Source organism: Falco cherrug, chromosome 2 (assembly GCF_023634085.1).
Source record: "Falco cherrug isolate bFalChe1 chromosome 2, bFalChe1.pri, whole genome shotgun sequence".
Classification (NCBI taxonomy): domain Eukaryota; kingdom Metazoa; phylum Chordata; class Aves; order Falconiformes; family Falconidae; genus Falco; species Falco cherrug.
Genome location: NC_073698.1, coordinates 96,440,396 through 96,459,081, shown reverse-complemented (window position 1 = coordinate 96,459,081; position 18,686 = coordinate 96,440,396). Strand labels below are relative to the sequence as shown.

Here is an 18,686-nt window from a genome sequence, read left to right as displayed (position 1 = left end):
TTCCTGGATGCCTAAAGGAAGTTATTGTACAGACAGATGTGTCTAAGCTTATAAAGGAATGAGGATTAACTTGCTTAGGGGGTTATAGACGTATTTGGGGAAAGAGGCTTTTCCTTTACTGTTAATTTTTGCTGATGTGGTTTCAGAGTACTTAGTGCGGCAGGTTTCCTGCATAATTTGCTGTAGTGTAAGGTAGGTTTTGCTTGTCATCTAAGAGAAGCATGAAAAATTATTTTCCAGGAGGAACATGCAAGATGACAAGCAGGTTTTTACTTCTTACACAAAATGCTAATCACCAAAAGGCATAAAAATCCATGCTAAACTGGTTTTTTTGACTGTTGGTATTTACATAAGCAAAGTCCAGAGTCTGCTTTCTTTTCCTGGTGTGGGTGTTTAACTACACACTCTATACAAATATATGAAGACATGTATTTGTGGAGAAAAAATGGTGACTCTTCTGTGGTTTCTTTTTCTCTTCTGTATTGCTTTTTAAATGTATATTAGGTTTTAAAAAACATTTTACTACTTTTAAAAATTATTCTAATATAAATGCTAGAATGCAAGAAGATGCGTTAATTTTTGAGCTTATGCTAGTCAGAAAAATGAAATGACACCTTTTCTTTAAGAATTCTGATAAATAATTCTGTGCCTTTGCCAGAGAATGGAGGATGACTCAGCCGCAGCTTCACCAGGCAGAAAGTCAGGTGACTTTTCACTCCCAGCCTGCAGGAAGTTTTCTTATTCTTGAAAATCCTGTTCTTTGTTCAAATGAATTTTTCCCACTATTGGAAAAATCTGAAAATCTGGCAGGCGGAGGGTCTCTGTGTGCTCACCCATACACTCATGGGGAAGACTGGATCTCCTGTGCTGAAGGAAGCTGTACATCCCGGTGAGAGATAAGGTCTGGTTTCTAGTGATCAGGTGTGCAGTCGTGTCAGGATCAGAAAATGAAGGGGAGGGAAGGATATGATGAATTATTGAAGTAAGAAAGGACAATGGTTCTTCATAACTGATTATTATAGTTAAAAAAAAATATTTTTCTCCAACAGAACCTCTGGGTTTTTTTCCAAGACTGACATGAGGTGGCAGGGGTTTGCATCCCGACGGCACCCATGCTGGGTTTGTTCTCCTGACTCCCTCTGAAGTCAAGGCTGAGTCAGTTCTCTCCAGCACTGGTCCCGGTGATCAAGCTGTGCTCTTGCTCACCAGGTGTGATGAGGCTCGGCTCTTTGCCTATGTGAAGTGCACAGCAGGGCTGCCACACATGGGCTATAAAAATGCAATGGGTTCTCCCCCCCCCCCCCCCCCCCCCCCGGGGCATATTTAAATACCCTATGGAAATATGTGCGGGGTGGTGGTTCTCCTGGTCTCCCAGTTTGAGTCAGGCATCTGTTGTGCAACAAAAGACAAGGTGCCGGCGTTACAATTTATGCTGGGGCAACTCAGAGATGAAGGATTTAGTCCTCTAGCAGTTGTTTAGTATAAAATGGGTGACCCTGGAAACATCCCTAGCTGGAGGGCTCTCTGCCCAGCAGCACCGTGGTGCCGTGCCCTGGCTCACCCATGCCCACGGGTGCTGAGTGCCTGTGCGGGCTGGGGGCTGCCTTGTAAAGGTAGTACCTTTTCAAAGGTAGTGGCTGGTGGCTTTTAAACAATGACTAGACGAGGAGGGAGGAGATGGTGTTGGAGGGGAATGTTTGCGTGGGGTTGGGTCCTTACCATCTACCTGGAGCAAACAGGCTCTCCAGAATGCCATAACCTCCTGGATCTGGGAGCTGCTTCATCATGAAGTTGTCTGTTGGCCTGGAGAGGACAGTGAGCGGGATCCCGACTGCAGCCCAGTGCTTGTGCAGGGGGAAGGGGGAGGCTCCCACCCCCCGGCTCACCTGTGGTTCAGGGCACTCTCGCGTGTGTTGGTGGTCGGTGCTGTGTCGTGTGAGCCTCTCTTAGGTCTGAGCTGCTCTCGGCTTGGCATGGTGCGCAACCTTCAAACAGTGACGTAGTGCCCATAAGTACCAGTCCTTTTCCAGTTTGCTTTTGCTATCAGGCTGCAGCTTGCAGGGTGCTCGAGGAGTGTGTGTGTGTGTTGGGTTTTTCCCATGGGATCAGGCTGTGGGTCAGGAGCCGAATTCATTTGTGTGCCTGTGCATACATACACACCAGGTATTCTGATGTCTTCATCTCTAGCCCGGCAGAACAGAAAAAAATCACACACAATCATTAATGCCCAAAGAGAAATGCTGGCAGGGTTCTGTAGGCTTCTATTTCTAAAACACTTTTGACATGTTGCTCTCAAACATCACCCCAAGGAAAAGTTTTCCCTGTCTTGTAGGTGGGGGAGCTTCCCTTTGGCGGTGCGAAGTACCTTGTCTGTAACTGTGCAGCCCATCGGCATCAAGCGTAGCAGTAAAACCCCGTGCCCAGCGAGCAGGAAAATGTTACCCTCTCTGTGTGAAAGTGACTCACTGCCTCGACTCAAATCATGAGAAGTGACGTGGTAGAACAGATTAATGGCTTTTCTACTACAGGTTTATCAGCTTTATTTCAAGCTGAAGGCTTAAAAAGGTTTTCAGTGAGAGGTGTGTTTAATGCCATTGAACACCCCATTTATGGGGAGAGCTTTTTAGGAGTGACTATATACTAGGGCATTTCCCTTCTGACAGTGAAACTCTGTTCTCTCTGAATGTATTTGCCTTTTTTGCAGTCCAAGAACCGTTCCACTCCCCTGCCCCCCCTTAATCCCATCATTTTCTGAGGGAGGAGACAGAGCAGCACTGAAAAACCAAACCTGGTGCTGCAAAGCTCAGCTGTGTGGCATGAGGAGGAAAACTGCATAGGAATCCTGACCCTTCAGCCCTGGCTTGGAGCTCTCTGGCAGTAAAAATAGCTGCTCCAGGAGGGAAATTACCCCTCTTTTTTGTGAAGAAGGGGACTGACTAGAGGGAAATCAAGAACAGAAACTATGTATGTTGCTACACTGGTAGCTGGATTTCCAGTCTGTCTGGTCTTTGAAGTTTTGATTTTTACCCCAGATGCGAAGGCTTTCTGAATTTTATCTAATCAAATCTTATTTCCTTCAAGAAACAAGGGCATGTGGGATTTATGCAGGCCCATGGCGCTCATCTGCCCAAGCTGATGGACTGTTAGCAGAAGAGCATCCTTTAATAGAGATGTTTCAGCTCGGTTTGAAAAATGCAGATGGATGTTCCAGAGTCAGCAATGCTTCCCTCCTGCTTTTTCCACAGCCCTGACATCTACGCTAACAACTAAATTTATTGGAGGGACCTTTAAGACTCACTGGAACCAGAGACGTGAGTTTAACATTTTCTTGTATAGAGCCAAAATTCCACTTGAAGCTCACAGGGAAAGAGCTGGGATTTCCCCCCCCCCCCCCCTTTCCTTTCTGACATAACTCAGCAGCTGAACTAATTTTGCTCAGACTTTCCAAGAAATCTTGAACAGAGATCAGACACATGATACTTCATACCAAAAGGAATTGGTTTCTAAAGGGAGCGTTGTCCTGGGATGGAGTGGGGTGCAGGACACTGGGGTAAGGTTTTTGCCTTGGAGGAAGAGAAGCGTGGTGACCAGAGGCCTCCCAGGAGGAGAAAAGGAGAAGACAGAGTGTGGCTGTTGCTGAAGGGTTGGAAAGCCCCGATGGTTGGTTATCAGCTCCTGGGGTGCGCTGGTGTGCCCCATCTCCCTCCATGCCTCCCTTCACCAATGCTCCTGGCCAGCCCTGTTATGTCCTCTGCACTCACCCCATAAGCATGTGTGGTGGTTGAGGAGAGGTGGTCAGAAGCTGCGGTTTGGTCTGGAAGAGCCTTTTGTGCCTCAATTTTCCACCATTTATCCCAAATGTTCCCTTGCGCTTTCCCTTTCTCTCCTGGGCACTCTCCCCTGTGATCTGGTGCCCTGTCTTTTTTGAGCTCTGCTGTGGCTTCATAATTTTTTCCATAGAGGTTACTCAGGGTAAAGCTGCACATCAAAGATGCGACTGTGTTTAGCTTGCCCACACTCTCATAGCAGGAAACTCCTTAATATGTGATGGTGGGGCCATGCAGTAGGACGCTGCAATATTTTACAGTAACGTTTCCAATATTGCAGCCTGCCTGTGCTTGTGTGGCAGGAGGCTCAGGGTTTGCAGTGCTATTTACTCGTATACAGAGGCTGTGGAATTAGTCCTTGAATTGCAGGAAAGGCATCTGCCAATTTTAATATCCCATCTTCCCTCTGTATTTTCCCAACTTAATTATTCTCCACATAATACTGTGCCGTATTATGTTTCCAAAAAGGCCTGTAACTGGGTTCAGTGTTTTCCAGGACCCTGAACCTTGCTCTGATCCAAAGCCATTGTAATATTTATTTTTTTTAAATACCATTGTTAAAACAGAAGGTCAATAAATCAATCAGCTTGTTCAGTCTGAGGCTTCTAAGGTGAATAGTCTTAAATTGCCCATGGGTATTTTCTGACCTGCAGAAAACCACCTGTTTAACTTGCCAATGAGTCAGGCTGCTTGCTTTTGCTGAAGACATCTTCCTTGCTACCCAACAGCATCTTAATTCTTGTTTAGAAGAATGTTTCATAACCATTTCCCTGCCTCCTATATCCTGTAGGGTGTGATGTCACATCGCTGTTTCTAGACTGTCTTCTCCTACGTGGCAGGCTGTGGAAGGGGAATTACACACAAACACAACACCCCCCCTTGGCCTTCCTGGCTCCAGACTAAACAGACCTCATTCTCCAGCCCCTCCCCAAAAGACATACACCCCTAATCATATCCCTGTACTTTCCATTCATGTCTTTCAAGGTGTCTCTTAACAATCTTGCTTGCTGACTTCCTCAGCTACCAGGTCCCATTTTCTCTGTCCAGGTAGTTCTTAAGACCTGTGGTGTAACCGTGCCCAGCTCTAGGAACTTTCTCCCTCAGCCTCATCCTTTTAGGACTCCTTCTCAACGCTGACCTCTTCAGCTCACGCTGCAAGCAGCGCTGGCCTCCCAACTGCCTGGATTCGAGGCCTGGGTGGAGGATGCTCTGCGTCCATCTCTGTGGCTGTGTCTAAATCCCTTGGGACTGAGGGGTGGGTGGATGCTGGCAAAGAACCCAGCTCTCAAGGTGAGGTGCCTTTGCTCAACAGATCGCATTGAGCAGGTGACAGCCATGAGGCTGGGACACCATGCTTGGCTGTTTTGAAAATACGGTACTAGGAACAGTCAATACAAGTATTAAGGGCACAGCGAGTGGCAAACCATCCGTCAGCGCCAAGGGGGCTTGTGATGATTGCCAGTTAGTAAACCAGTAAGACTGCGTTGTTCATTGAGTACTACAGAAAATAAATCCCGTGGATTTTCACAGCCCCCGTGCTCCTTAGTTTGTGCAGTACCTGCCGTCATGTCATGCCGTATGAGCACAGCTAATCTGACCAACCATTCAGATCAGTGGCGTGCTCAGCCTGATGGAGTCATAATTCAAATGACCACGAATCACTTCAAAAGCATTGTGTCTGGAGTAGAATCTCCCCCTTTTAGTATTGTATGTATATCATTGTATGTGTATTGGTGCCAGAGCTTAGAAAAGCCCTGAGATGCACTGTCTTCTGCTTTTGTGTGTCAGCTAACTCATGCCACATTTGGAAGATATGGAACGGGTGATACTTTGGACACCCTGGAAAAGTCACTCCAAACTAATGTGAATTAAGGAACTTGCAACTGGTCTTCAGGCTTCTGTTTTCTTCCCCCAGCCTCTTGCCGGGTTCACTTCTTCCTTATGCTACAGCAGAAGAGTCGCTGAAGAGAGGTGTGCTTTGCTGCCTGCACACTGTGATGTTTCACATTGCAACTCCCCCACTACTGTCTTCAAGGAAAGCGGCACACAGATGAAAGCATGTAGGTGAATGTTCATCTGCTAGAAACGTTTGAAGTGTTGAAGTAATTCAGTAACTGTGATCTGTTGAAAGTAACTTGAAACTCGTTGGACTTGCATTAAAAAAATGTACTGCCTGCCTCAGTGCAATGTATCCAATTAAAACAGAAAACAGGATGAGGAGAACATAGCATGGAACTAGCATGTCTAATAGCAATAGGCCAGGGCCAAGACTTTTCCTTTGATGACTGTTCAGCTGGTTGTTTCCCATCAGTATACTTTTCAGCTTCTTTGAAACATGGGATGTTTTGGTCTGTGCTTGCCATGTCAAATACGTTTCAGATCCGACCAGTCAGTCAACATAATACCTAGAATGTCAGTTCATCAATAGAGCTCTTCTGGCTGTGGCTTCTACATTCGCACGTACTGTAATAGTGCTATAAAGCTGAGAGGTTGTCAGCGTTCCCATTGTAAATGTAATTTATCGCTCTTCTATAAAACTTGGCTCCAAGCTGCAGTGTATCGTACAACTGGTCCCAATCACATGATGAGTTTACTCACTGTGAGACCTGCAGAAAACCCATGACCTTAAATATGATAATACTTCTGGTTCTTTAAAAAAACAACAAGTGAGTAAATGTAACAGAAGAGACCTGCAGTCCATGCAGTACCTGCTGTGGTTGTTGGTGTGCCCCAGCCTGTCGGGCAGCTCCCTGTGTTTGCACTCTGGCTTCTGTAGGTTGTTTGCACTAATCTCTGCTTTCTTTATGTAGGAGGCTTCAGTGGTTAAATACAAATTATCCTACAGTCATCATACCTCAGGGGCCAATCTTCTTGGTCTTTTGACCCTTACTTCCAGCTGCTCTCAGACAGCACCTCCAACATTTGTAGGGCAATGTCTCCTTTCTACTTCAGAATATTGTGTGCCAAGCGTGGCTAGCTGAGAGATCTGGGACTGAATATCAGCTTGACCTGGCCGAAGGTTTCTGGAAGGTATCTAGGATTATGTGGCAGCCAGGAGAGCCTCTATCAAGAAACACAATTGCCAGTTCAGCGCTGTGGCCTCTCTCAATTTGTGAATTGATCCCTGCTGGGCCTTTGTTCCATCTATAGGACCGCAGTAGTCTGGCATGGGTCTAAATCCAGGGAAATCTGCTAACCAGAACCCTCTGAGCTCAGGAGCTATGTAGTTCAGTCAGATTTCTTTGTTTCCTCATTCAGTTTTCAGCAAGAACCTGTTTACAATTATTAAAGCAGAGTGTTGACAAAAATGTTCAGTTGTATATATACTAAGCTAGTCAGTAAAAGTGAGAGCTTACTGTTAAATGCTGAAGAAGGCTCTCTACTGTATTTCAGGGTATAAAATAGCAGATGTAATTCAAAGTCAATAAAGGCAAAGCAATGGGGAGAATGTGCCTAAGAGACCACAGAATGATGGGCTCCAAACTGGCCACTGAGTTTCATGGACCATAGCCTGGAGTCAGCAGACTGCTCAGTGAAAATGTTGGATGTCTGCCCTAGGAAAAGCTGGTGGAATGCCAGGAATTATTAGGAAAAGAATGAGGGACTAAGCAGGAGATGTTTGCCCTTGCACAAATTGTGTTGCATCAGCATCTGGAAAAGTAGTGGAAAGGACAGCAAGGATGTCTAAGACACAGAACAACGAAGGGGGAAAATACGTGTGTCAGTTACTCAGAAAGATTCAACAGCTTCCAATAAGATTCAATATCAATTCAACAGTTTCAATAAGCTCTGCCAGAGTATCAAAATCTCTTAGGTGCTCAGGTGTTCAAGTGACTGTGACTTGCATTTGTTACTAATTCTGCATGTAATGGTATTGCAGTGTTTTCTTTTGAATTGGTAGTGTCGGACTCATTTGAGGAGATGTGGATGTCTACCTGACATCTTTGTAAACAGAAACTAGCACTTCTGGGAAACAATCTCTTTGTAATGTAAATATCTAAAATAGATCTGATAAATTACATCTGTATAGAGTTTACTGCCTCTCATCAGCAATGAAAGGAGTCTAGTTTTTAGTGGCCAGAGTCTAGTGCAGGTTTCTCATGCCGGGTGAGATAACTCGCATCATGAATGCTCATACTTTTGCCATCATTGGAGTGGATTGCTGCAGTACACGTGGCTAAAATTCATGTTTGGATGAGATTAATTTGCCCTTAACTTGTATGTATTGCATTCAAATACATATAACTGAGTTATATGTGTAAGGGTCCAGTTCTGCCAGTAGAACTGGAAGCATGTCTTCAAGCATCTCCAAGAGGGCAAGTTAGCTTCTCCTGAAATAAATTTTGGAGATTATTTCAGATGCTGAAGTAAGGTGACATAAATAAATGCAAAATAAAGAGAAAGAGATACTTGTAGTGCTTAGTGCTAGGACTTAAGATGGGAATGCTGTAGTACTTGGTTCGAAAGTGCTGTAGCTAGGTTTTACTTACTAAAATTGGGGTTTGCATAATCTGGTATCACATCTCTGTTTTCAGATGTGTAGTTAGTACCTGAAGTGAACTGTAAGGCTGATCATCATTCAGCTAGCTGCAATTTCCAGGTATTGGTACGCTACCTAGTTTAAACTTTGTTTGTTTTCTCAGTCTTCCATGTCCCTGCGGTCTCTAGCACATTTTTCTCTCCCTGGACGTGTTGTGTAGCACGTATTTTTGGGGTAGATTCAGGCTGAGATTGTAATTACCCTACATACTTGTGGTCTGGCCTGGTATTATCCATCACGATACTGTCATGTGCTGGGCATTGACAACATACTCAAGAAGCTATTTTTTATGTGATATAACTAGCATGTTGGGTAGTTTTCTTGTAGTATAAGGAAAACTTGCCAATGCTTTCAGCACAAGAGTTCCCAGAAGTTTGTTTATGTAGCAGGGAGGGCTGCCTTATGCAGGCAAGCAGTCTGAACGGCATGTTCTTCACAGGTCCTTCTTCACTGTCTGGGAAGTATAGGGTGAAACAAATGATCTGCAAAATATCACAGCGTTACAAAATAATAGCATGGTCTTAATCCTTTCACCTCATTTCAGGTTTCCATTCCGGTTCTTGGTCATGGTATACAAGACACTGAATTCAAGCTCCACTTGCAACTTCAGCCCCCTGGTGTCAGCCACAGCATCCCACCTTCAGACTGTCATTTCCCTTGGTAAATGTAGGAGCGTGCTCTCATCTGGCAAAGTATTGCTAGTTCAATTGGCACTCCTCTTACCTGCTGCTTTTTAAATCTCCTCAATCTTGCAGCAGCTTATTTGTGCTCAGCAGCACGGTGAGGGACACCTGCTCTGCATTTGGTTTCCTTCCCCAGGCTGCAGCTCCCTTGCTTGATTCTCTTTCAGACAAACATGTCACGGTGCTTGGAGATTACTTGATTTCCGCACTTAAAAAGGCTTCTATAGCATTATAATGGTGACCTGCTGGTTGCCTGCAAGATAATGCTTTTCTCAGCTGCTTGTGCTAAGCACATTGTGTCGTCCAGAAAGTCCTACCCAGTGGAGTGCAAAGAGCAGACACTGACAAAGCCGAGTATTCACACTTGTTATATCCTTACAGTCCTCACCGGGGAAAAATATTACATGGAGAGCATTCAAGTAAAACTGTTGAAAATGGAGAGAAGGAGAAAAAAAGGCAGCCAATAAAGGGGGACTGAGCAGAGCAGCAGGGTGCGTGGGCTGTTGTTTAAAAGCTTATCTGCCACATTTTTGCCTGTTCCAATTACAAAACTGGGAGATTTCCTCACAGATTCAAAGATCCAAATTCTTTACTTGTGAAGTCTGTGTTTCCATACCTGATGGAGGAAAGTGGGTAGCAGTTGTTAGTACCGTGCTAGCCTCACCAGTGATCTGCAAAAGTTATCTTGTGTCAGTCAAGACTCTCCTGGGTCAGTTCTATAAACCCCCTGAAGTCTGTGTCTGTCCCCATTTTTTTTTATGTGTTTTCCTATGGTTTTTTTTTTTCTTGTATCGCCCTGTTAGCTGGGGGTTTTTTGTTTTTGTTTTTGTTTTTATTTTTGTTTTTGTTTTGGCTTGCTATTTCAGGTTACAAACCCTAGGAACTCTCTGGAAGACCCTGTTTCCCAGGCACCGATTTTAGGGTGGGTGGGATCAATGACTCTTTAGAGCAACACTTTGTTAAGTGATGTAGAAGCACAGGGCTGCTTCCTCCAGCCATCCTGGCCCAGGACCCTCCTGCCCACCTGCTGGAGCACAGCCCGTGGACCCGAGGTCTCTGCCCATGTTGGGGGACACGACTGCCACTTTCTCATGTACAAGTTCAACCACTAGCAAAGCTGACCATGTATCCCAGAGGCACACACACAATGAACAGCTCTTCAATTAGTATGAGTGATGAAGTTTTGTTTCTTGTCATGGCCTCCATGTTTGCTTTGTCAAGTCTATGTCTCGGTGTGTTTTGTTCCCAGTTCCCCCACTGTCTCCCGTAGTTTCCCAATTGACAAGATCCCCAATCAGACAACCTCACTGGAACAGACACTCTTACTCTACCCTCATCAGTGAGTGTGACTGACCAGGTTTGGTTCCCATTCCCATCTCCCTTATCATCTGCATCAGGTTTGTGTCCCTCTATGTTCTTGTTCAGGCTTCCTCCTTTGCTTATTATCCCTTGGGGCATTGAAAAAGGTCCTTGACCAAATATCTTTAAAGGAAGCAGGCACTCTCCTGCCACACACCTTTGCACACACCTTCCTCTGTCTTTAGAAGCAGCCTAGGTCGTTCTTACCGTTCAGGCACCAAACATTTGGATGGCTGAAGTTAAGTTGGATTAATCCAACCCTGTGTGCTTAAACCACTTCATTTAATAGATTCTCATGCTGTTAAAGGCTTCTCTCACCAGGAATGAGGTCAGCCATTTCTGGAGCTTGTCATATTAGTGACTACTTTGGGACCTGACCTTTAAAGGAGATAACAGTCATTTTTCCACCTAGCCAGATGTTGCTAAACTCTCTGTGGGAAAGAGAGGTACAGTAGTTATGAATTAAATTCTTCGTGCTTTGCTTATGTGGATTGCATGAAGGAGATATTGTTTCCAGGACCTCAGAGCAATGGGCATGGATGTGACTCTGCTCTTGTATCTGTAGTTTGTAAACCCGGAAACCATGTCCCCCAAAACTTCTGGGCTGAAAATGTCCACTTAGCCTGTGTGCCATACTCTAGAGTGTGTATTATTTCACAGCCTAGTTTGATCTCCTCTTTAACTATCAAATGCCTCTGGTAACTGCTTGTTTTAGTTTGGGGATAGGCATCTTCATATTTCCTCTTGCGCTTTAGCAGGACATGTGATGTCGGTTTGTCCCCCTGCTTTCTTACAAGCAAATTTGGAAAGTTTGTATATGGGACAGAGGGTGACCACTGAATTTCTCCCAGGAACAGTTCTGCTCCTAGCCTTGAGAAACAAACCTAAGGAAGATACTGCATTTCTAGACCTCATGCAAAGCAGACATACCGTGATCTTGAGCTTTGCCTTCTGAACAGTGGAAGGAAAGTGAAGCAATGCAGGGAGCTTTGAGCATGCAAAACCAGACAACACTACAGAGATATGACTGATGGTGTCATGTAAAATCTGCATTTCCTGATGAATTGTAAATTCTAGTGAGTTATCTTTTGTTTTCTGAGCTAGTGACCTGGCCTACTCCATGGTCTCCCTGCAGGCAGGGCACTTCTGCCATGGGATCAGGATGCATCATTGCAGAAGAAGACCTGAACCATCTTCGGTTTTGCGGCTGTTTTCAAGAAAGCTGGTACTTCTGCGCATGGGCACTGTGGTTTTTGTATGTGTGTTTTAGGATTTCCTAAGCTGTTGAAGTAGTATTCAGCAAAATACTTTTTCTAGTGGCAATGCACAGATTTCAGTAAGTCCTCAGCAGGACTGCTGACTCACGCTCTCTTGAGTTTGTGGTTTGTGGAGGAAAACTTGATTCTGAAATGTCTGGCAAAGCTGCATGAATTTATTGACATACTTATTTTCCCTCTACACACAGACCCTAATATGGTCAATGCAGGAGACATGAATGGTTCTGGCAACCTGATGGATTTTCTGGATGAGCCTTTCCCTGATGTTGGAACTTACGAAGATTTCCACACCATCGACTGGCTGCGGGAGAAATCACGTGACACCGACCGCCACAGAAAGGTAAAGGTGTCTGGCCTTGATGCTTCACAGCCCCTGGGTTACAGCCGTCCTGGTGGTGAGAGAAACAAGCGGTTTTCTGAAGTTATTGCTTCCTACCTTGTTGTATGACTTGAGGAGGACTTCTAAAAATCTGGATGTGGTTTGTCTTGAGTTTGTAAATATGAAAGGACTTCCAGCAACTTAGTCAGCAGAACATCCCTCAAAAATGATTGGGACTGGGGGCAGCAGAGAAATTGTATACACCTTCTAGGAGGTTAAATATTTTTTGTTTTAAACATTATACACTAAAACTCTATCAGCCTGAATCAGCAACATGTCTATATATATCTGTTTAATTTCAGATTACAAGCAAAAGTAAGGAATCCATATGGGAGTTCATCAAGAGTCTTCTGGATGCCTGGTCAGGATGGGTTGTAATGCTTCTCATAGGACTACTGGCAGGTATGTGTGCGTTAGCGTTACAGTTATGCCTGAAACCATCTCACCTAAGTTTGCTGCAGTACCATCAGCTTCTCTTTTTACTTCATTGCCTCTCCACTGATGTTTCAAGCTAAAAAGACAGCTATGCATCCATGTAGTTATAATTCTTAAGAAAAATATCCTCTTGCAAAGTCTCCTGCTGAGTGCTGACCTAGAAAAAGTGTTATTTGCAAGTAGAGGGATTTTTTATTGCTTTTGGAAATATGCATCTGAGCGCTTTACACTTGATGGGCTACTTTGACTTTCTGAATCTTTGATCCACAGAAGTCAATTTTATTGGTAGGATTTTCTTTCTTGTCTTCACTTTAATTCTGCAAGTAGATATGATGATGAAGGGAAAATGTTGGCTCTAGACATTCAAAGGAGAGCTTTGTAAATTGCTATATTCACTGGGTTATCTTCTTTATATATGCATGAAGGGAAAACAGTTTCAGACAGAGTTTCAGATCTGCTTCCAGGACAGACAGACATTACATATTTAACAGCCTGCTCAAACTCAGATGGCAAATCCATTAATTTCCTGAATTGCTCCTGTTTTGTGCTCATTTTAGCACATCTTCCAACTTGGAAAGCTGCACTTGTCTTACCAAGTTGAAACAGCTGCCATTTTTAATGCCTTTTCAGTGATGTCAGGGTGCTCTTGTATCATGCTGCTTGGTAAAAGCGTGATGTGAAGTTTCACAGTTTCCAAGTGGTATGAATTTCCTGCTTACCAACCATCAAGTTAATATGTCTATTACAGTTGTTCAGGAGTCTCAGAAGTACTGGGGAAGTTCTTGAGAAAACGTTGCTGAAGTTACATTTTTGGCCAATTATGTTATTTTGTAGAGATACGCTTGTTTCCACAAAAGCTTTGATGGGAGGGCAAGATGGGAAGAGAGTCTGATGGCCTGTGTGTACTACCAGGGCTGCAAAACACTGCCTGAAGGCCAGGGGTTGCCATCTGGGATGGAGAATTCTGTTTGCAAATAAAGTTAGAGCAAGCCCTTCAGGGCTCTAGCAACCTCCCACAAGCAGGTCAGTAATCCCCACACTCACACAGAGAATGTGGTGCACACTCACACGGTCCCGTTTTAGTAAAAATATCCCAGAATGTTTGTTTTGGTTTCAGTTTGCAATGAAACCTCCTGCTGAAATCCTCAAAGCTGTTGGAAGCCAGAGTTGCTGACCTCTGATAAGCTCTAATGCTGCCAGGTCCAGCTTGGGAACGGAGGTCAGGGGAAGCTGCAGCTGAGATGCGTGACCTTGTGCAACCTTTTCAGTGACAAGGGTGAAGAGCAACGTGGTTTACCTCAAAGAGTCTAATCAAATTCGCCTCTTTTTAAATTGGAACAAGGACTTGTGAATCACGTGCTTGTGATCTGGGCTGAGCCCTGTAGATGTTTTCTGCCTGCGATCGAAATGACACGTGGTCTGTGCCTTCAGTGTTTCTGGGAGAGGGAAAAGATGGAGAGCCACCATCTCCCCCTCAGTGAGGGGTCAACATCCCTTTGATGAGTTGGGGGGGTTATTGATGAGTGGATGAGCTTTCTTAGCCAGGTCTGGGAAGAAAGGAGGTGAAGTTGATGGTGCAATCAAGAGGCACTTTGTGTCGTTTCCCTCTCTGCTTGAAATATTGCCTGCTCATGGCCAACAACAAGGTGATGTGGCCAAAAGGAGCAATCTTTGCCCTCCAGTGTCCCTGTCATTGGGCCCTGTTGCCTTGTGCATGTGTAGCTGTGTAGGAAAGTGAATCTGAGAACTGACTTGGTGGAAAAAATGGGTTTTGGCCAGATTAATTTTCAGCTGATCGTTGTTCTCAGCAGGGCTGGTCACCACAGAGCCACAAGCAATCAAAATATTGCTGATGGGAAGGAGCTGATGGGGGGAAGGAGAAGACTGTCCCATTTAGCAGTATGATTTGTCATTTTTGGAGTGTTGTCAAACCTGCCTCCTTCGTTAGTCCCAGAAAAGCGTAGGTGGGAAAGGGACCCCTGGAGGAGGTCTGCTCTGGCTTCTTGCACACAGCAGGGTCAGCTTCAGAGTTAGAGCTGTATGCCTTGAGTAACATCAAAGTATATTAAGAATGTAGCAGCAACCATTTGGGATCAGACCAAAAATTCACAAGTGCACACATAAATTAGCCTGAGTGGAGCCCCTTGCTGCCACCACAGTCCACCACAGCTGGTTCCCAGGCTGCTTCAGGGATGTGTACCCACAGGACCTTCAACCCTCTCAGGTGCTATATGGAAGGAGAAGATGGTGTATGATACTGTCAAGTGGCTGGAATAGAACTAAGGAGCTTCTGGAAATGGGTTCTTGGGAGCCATATCCTGCTCATTTTGGGAAGGGGGCAGGAAAGGTAACACCCACAAGTGCTGTTAGATGTGGAGATCAGGTGAAAACTGCTGGTACAATGTTCCAGAAAAGATACTGAGCACTGCCGGGGCCTGTCTCGGTCAGAAAGTTTGCACAGTTTCTGGAGAAATATAAAGCAATCTATGGGGAAATGAGCTTAAAAATGTTTAGGTATGGGTGCTGAATTTTTAGGCACTTATTTTTAAGGAATTCTGAGTTTTTACTGTTCCATCTTGCCTGCAGACCAGCGGCCACCCCTCAATCTAACCATTATTACTAGCCAACTGAAAGTATATGCTATTTATAGAACAGCAGAAGAGTCTGTGTTTTGTAAAGCTATGTGACAAAAAGTGCTATCATAGTAAAGCTGAAAAGCTCTGGTACTGGAGCTGGATATGCAAAAATCCCCTTTGCAATTCAGCGCCGAGCCGCTTGGGTGATGCTGTTTTCTGGCACAGGTGCATCAGGAAAACTGTTTTCAAAGAAATTTTTTAGCATTCTCATTAGGGCATTGTAAAACATGAGTATTAGCTATCACTATCCAAAGGAAAAGGAGACATGTAAAAGTCGAATGTCTAAACTGAAATTCAGCATTCCCTGGCTTTGGAGTGTTTCATTATTTTTCATTCTGGGCAGGAGGTTACGTAGAAAGCGAACAAGTTCAGTTCCTTTGATGGGAGAAGTAAGGAGATAAACTTATGCTCTATTACAGTCTAGACAGCCATGGTAAGCACAAGAAATTAAAGACTTGACTTTCTGAGATGCTGAATAGTCTGCAACTTCCGTTAATTTCACTTGAAGTTGAAAAGATTCAGAACTTGGAAAACTTCTAACCCTGCTCATGTGTCTTGTGAAGCATTCACTGTTGCACTATTATCCTGCAAGTGTTGATCTTGCCCTCTCATGATTTTCTTCTGTGTGAAGTAAGTGTAGTAAATTGCATGTAGCATTTTCCTCCTTATGTGGGTCCCAAAGCATTTGGAGAAAGGGATTAGATCAGCTGCATAATTAAGCACATTTTCCTACAGGTACTGGGGTGCATGTGAGCTTGTTATATTAGAGAACTGCATGTTTGTTCCTCACTCTCTTTAACTGTATCGGGGAAAACCGTTCAAAAGCCTGCCTTCCTTTGCACCTTCTGCTAGGCAACATTAATACTCAATTGCCTGGTTAAGTGTGATGTGAGCTTTGAAGATTGGGGTAATTATTGAGGTCCATCAAGAGATGTAAGAGGCACAGCATTTGGTGCTTGTGTCCAAGGGATGAGAATTCTTCGTATGGTTTCTTAAACTTTCAGAAAATTGGAGAATTTAGAGTTTACTGCAAAACTCAGTAAGCTACACATGCTGACGTTACTAGTAGTACAGTGATTTATGATCATCTGAATATGGTTCATTGTTTCGATAGAAACTTGGGAAAATGGAAGAGGCTAAGCAAGAGAAAGGCAAGGTCTTCATGATAGAAAATAATTGGAACAGACGTCATTACTCCCTTCTGCAGCCCTTCTTTTTGTGATCTTGTCTAGTATATCTGTATAGTTCTTCAGGTTATTCCTATACAACAAAAATTCTTCACTGCTACTCTAGTCACATTGCTTGTCAGTGTGGGGATGAGTATCCTTCTTGAAGGGGTGAGAAGATATATTTATGTGTAAGGCTGTGTGAACCCTGGTGGTTCTTTCCTGTTCTATGGAATAAAAAACATGTTACATGTGCCTGAATCATTTGAAATGAGCTTTTTTTTCTCTTTCACAGAAATCAAAAGCAGAAAACTTTAGGTCAAGGTCGAATAAACTGGCTCTTGAAGCCACCTGTGGGCCCCAGCTGCTAGTGGGAAGGGGACCAGTCCCCACCCCTGCTACATGTAATTGCGTTCTTAGCAGGAGCCACAAAGCTAAAAGTTTTGGGAACATAAACCCAAACCATTTTGCATTTTCCAAAGCCTTTTTTCCCCCAGTGTGTTAATTCTGCTGAAATGCACTGATAAATTCTGTTTAAATCCATTACTGGTTTCCTGAAATTCTATTAATGATTACTCGTAAAAATAACGTTGACTTCTCCTTTCCACTGTGTACGAGAGGGGTTTGGAAAACACTAAAGTGACTCTTTAATGCTTTCCAGAAAGGATGGAGACGGGGACCGACCGCAGCCCTGCCGTGCTGTGCTGTGGCTGCTCCCAGCCTCCCCCTCCCAGCTGGCACCTGCTCTGGGGGTGCTGCTGCTGGGCAGGCTGTTACTGCTGCCAGGCAAATGCCCTTGAAAAACAGGATTTTCTTTTTTTGTGCCTGGCCACAGCAAGATTACCTGTGTCTGTGTTCGGTGGCCACCGGGTGTCACTGTAGCTCTGTGTATTTACTGGAGAAAAATTGAAGTAAGGGTAGGTTTGGTACAGAAAGGATTTGAAGGATAATTTTCTGCTGCATGTTTGGATTGCTAATGAGGGTGCACATCGAGAGCCCGATTCTCCTCAGTGATTAAGTCAGAATCTGGCATCCGTATTGTTTCTGTACCGAAATCGTTCTTCTAAAAGGTTGTTGTGTTGGGACCAGTAAGGCTGTAGGAAAACACATGTTTCCTTCTCCTCCCCTGCCCCAAAATACACAGCGTGGTCTGAGACCTGCAGCTTAGTATGTGCGCAGAGACCCCGCATGATGTCCTCTTTACCTCAGTCAAATGGTGCACCTGCCTGGGACAGGCTGCAGGGTCAGGCCCTACGTCAGTTATGCCTTCCCTAGTCAGCGATCAGTCAGTGTGAGAATTGCAATATTTAAAATGAAAGCTGATGAGAGGCCATTAAAGCTTAAACAACAAGCTGGTGTGCCTGTTTCTTTGCGAACTCGTGATTGCCCCCAGTTCTTTGGTGTATTCATGCTTGCATTGCAGCTGCTTCCCCAGATCATGTGGTTTTTTGTGGGTTTTTTTGCTGTTGCTATAATTGGATATATTTTCCTTGCAACTTGATATTTTTTAATGCCACGGTTTCTCTTTCTGCATTTCTTTTCCCAGGCACGTTAGCTGGAGTGATAGATTTAGCTGTGGATTGGATGACAGACCTGAAGGAGGGTGTCTGCCTGTCTGCCTTCTGGTACAGCCACGAGCAGTGCTGCTGGACATCTAATGAAACTACATTCGATGACAGGGACAAATGTCCCCAGTGGCAGAAATGGTCTGAACTTCTTGTAGGCCAGTCTGAGGTACGGGAGACCTGATTAGGTTGGGGTCACAGCAGGCCAGGCAATGCCTTTTTTTCATACTTGCTGATGCTCCCTCCAGAGAGTATCTCTGAAAGAGAAAGTAATGAACTGAATGTGCTGCAAAAAAAGACATTTCCACAAGCAATACCTGCTTAACTTGGAAGAGGTCCTATTGTTTCGGTGTCATGTGTGATGGAAATTGGAAAACTGCAAGAATGCTTTCTCTTTTTAGCAGTATTAAACTAAAAGTGTTTCATAACACTCATAACATATTCACCAGGGAACCTGAGCTGCTATCAATTTTTTTTTTCCTTTAAACAAAGTTTTATGGGGCAAAAGAGATGATGCCTAACAAATACATTTAAGAGGAAATTTGGGGGATTGCAGATGGTTTTTGTGTATTCAAATGCTGTGAGTAGTAGTGGAAGCTGCATAAGAACTGCTTGTTACACCCTTGCAATCAGTTTCTTTATCAAATACTAAAACATTTAGCTAGCGCCGAAGGCTGGGGAAATAATGGGCTCCCTGGGAGACAGCCAAAGTGAACAATTTGCAGGGGGAGAGGGCAGGAAGGGAAAAAGCTGATCTGGACTGACATGAAATTTGTATTTTAAGACTGGGGTTTTCTCTATACCTTTTGCTCAAAGTTG

General features: G+C 44.3%; 1 protein-coding gene across 5 annotated transcripts in view; it reads left to right on the top strand.

Moving 5' to 3' along the window:
- The window catches only part of CLCN4 (chloride voltage-gated channel 4), a 45,188-nt gene that overhangs the window by 488 nt on the left and 26,014 nt on the right, over positions 1-18,686 (top strand). The window contains exons 2-5 of one of the 5 annotated variants that reach the window (XM_027798656.2): positions 5,743-5,887; positions 11,875-12,026; positions 12,368-12,467; positions 17,849-18,036. In XM_027798656.2, the coding sequence (XP_027654457.1) occupies positions 5,743-5,887; positions 11,875-12,026; positions 12,368-12,467; positions 17,849-18,036 (585 nt within the window). Of the gene's footprint in view, positions 1-725; positions 922-3,245; positions 3,312-5,742; positions 5,888-10,299; positions 10,390-11,874; positions 12,027-12,367; positions 12,468-17,848; positions 18,037-18,686 lie in introns of those variants that run through there. The other 4 variants (XM_027798659.2, XM_027798658.2, XM_027798661.2 and 1 more) reach the window with 4 other exon arrangements.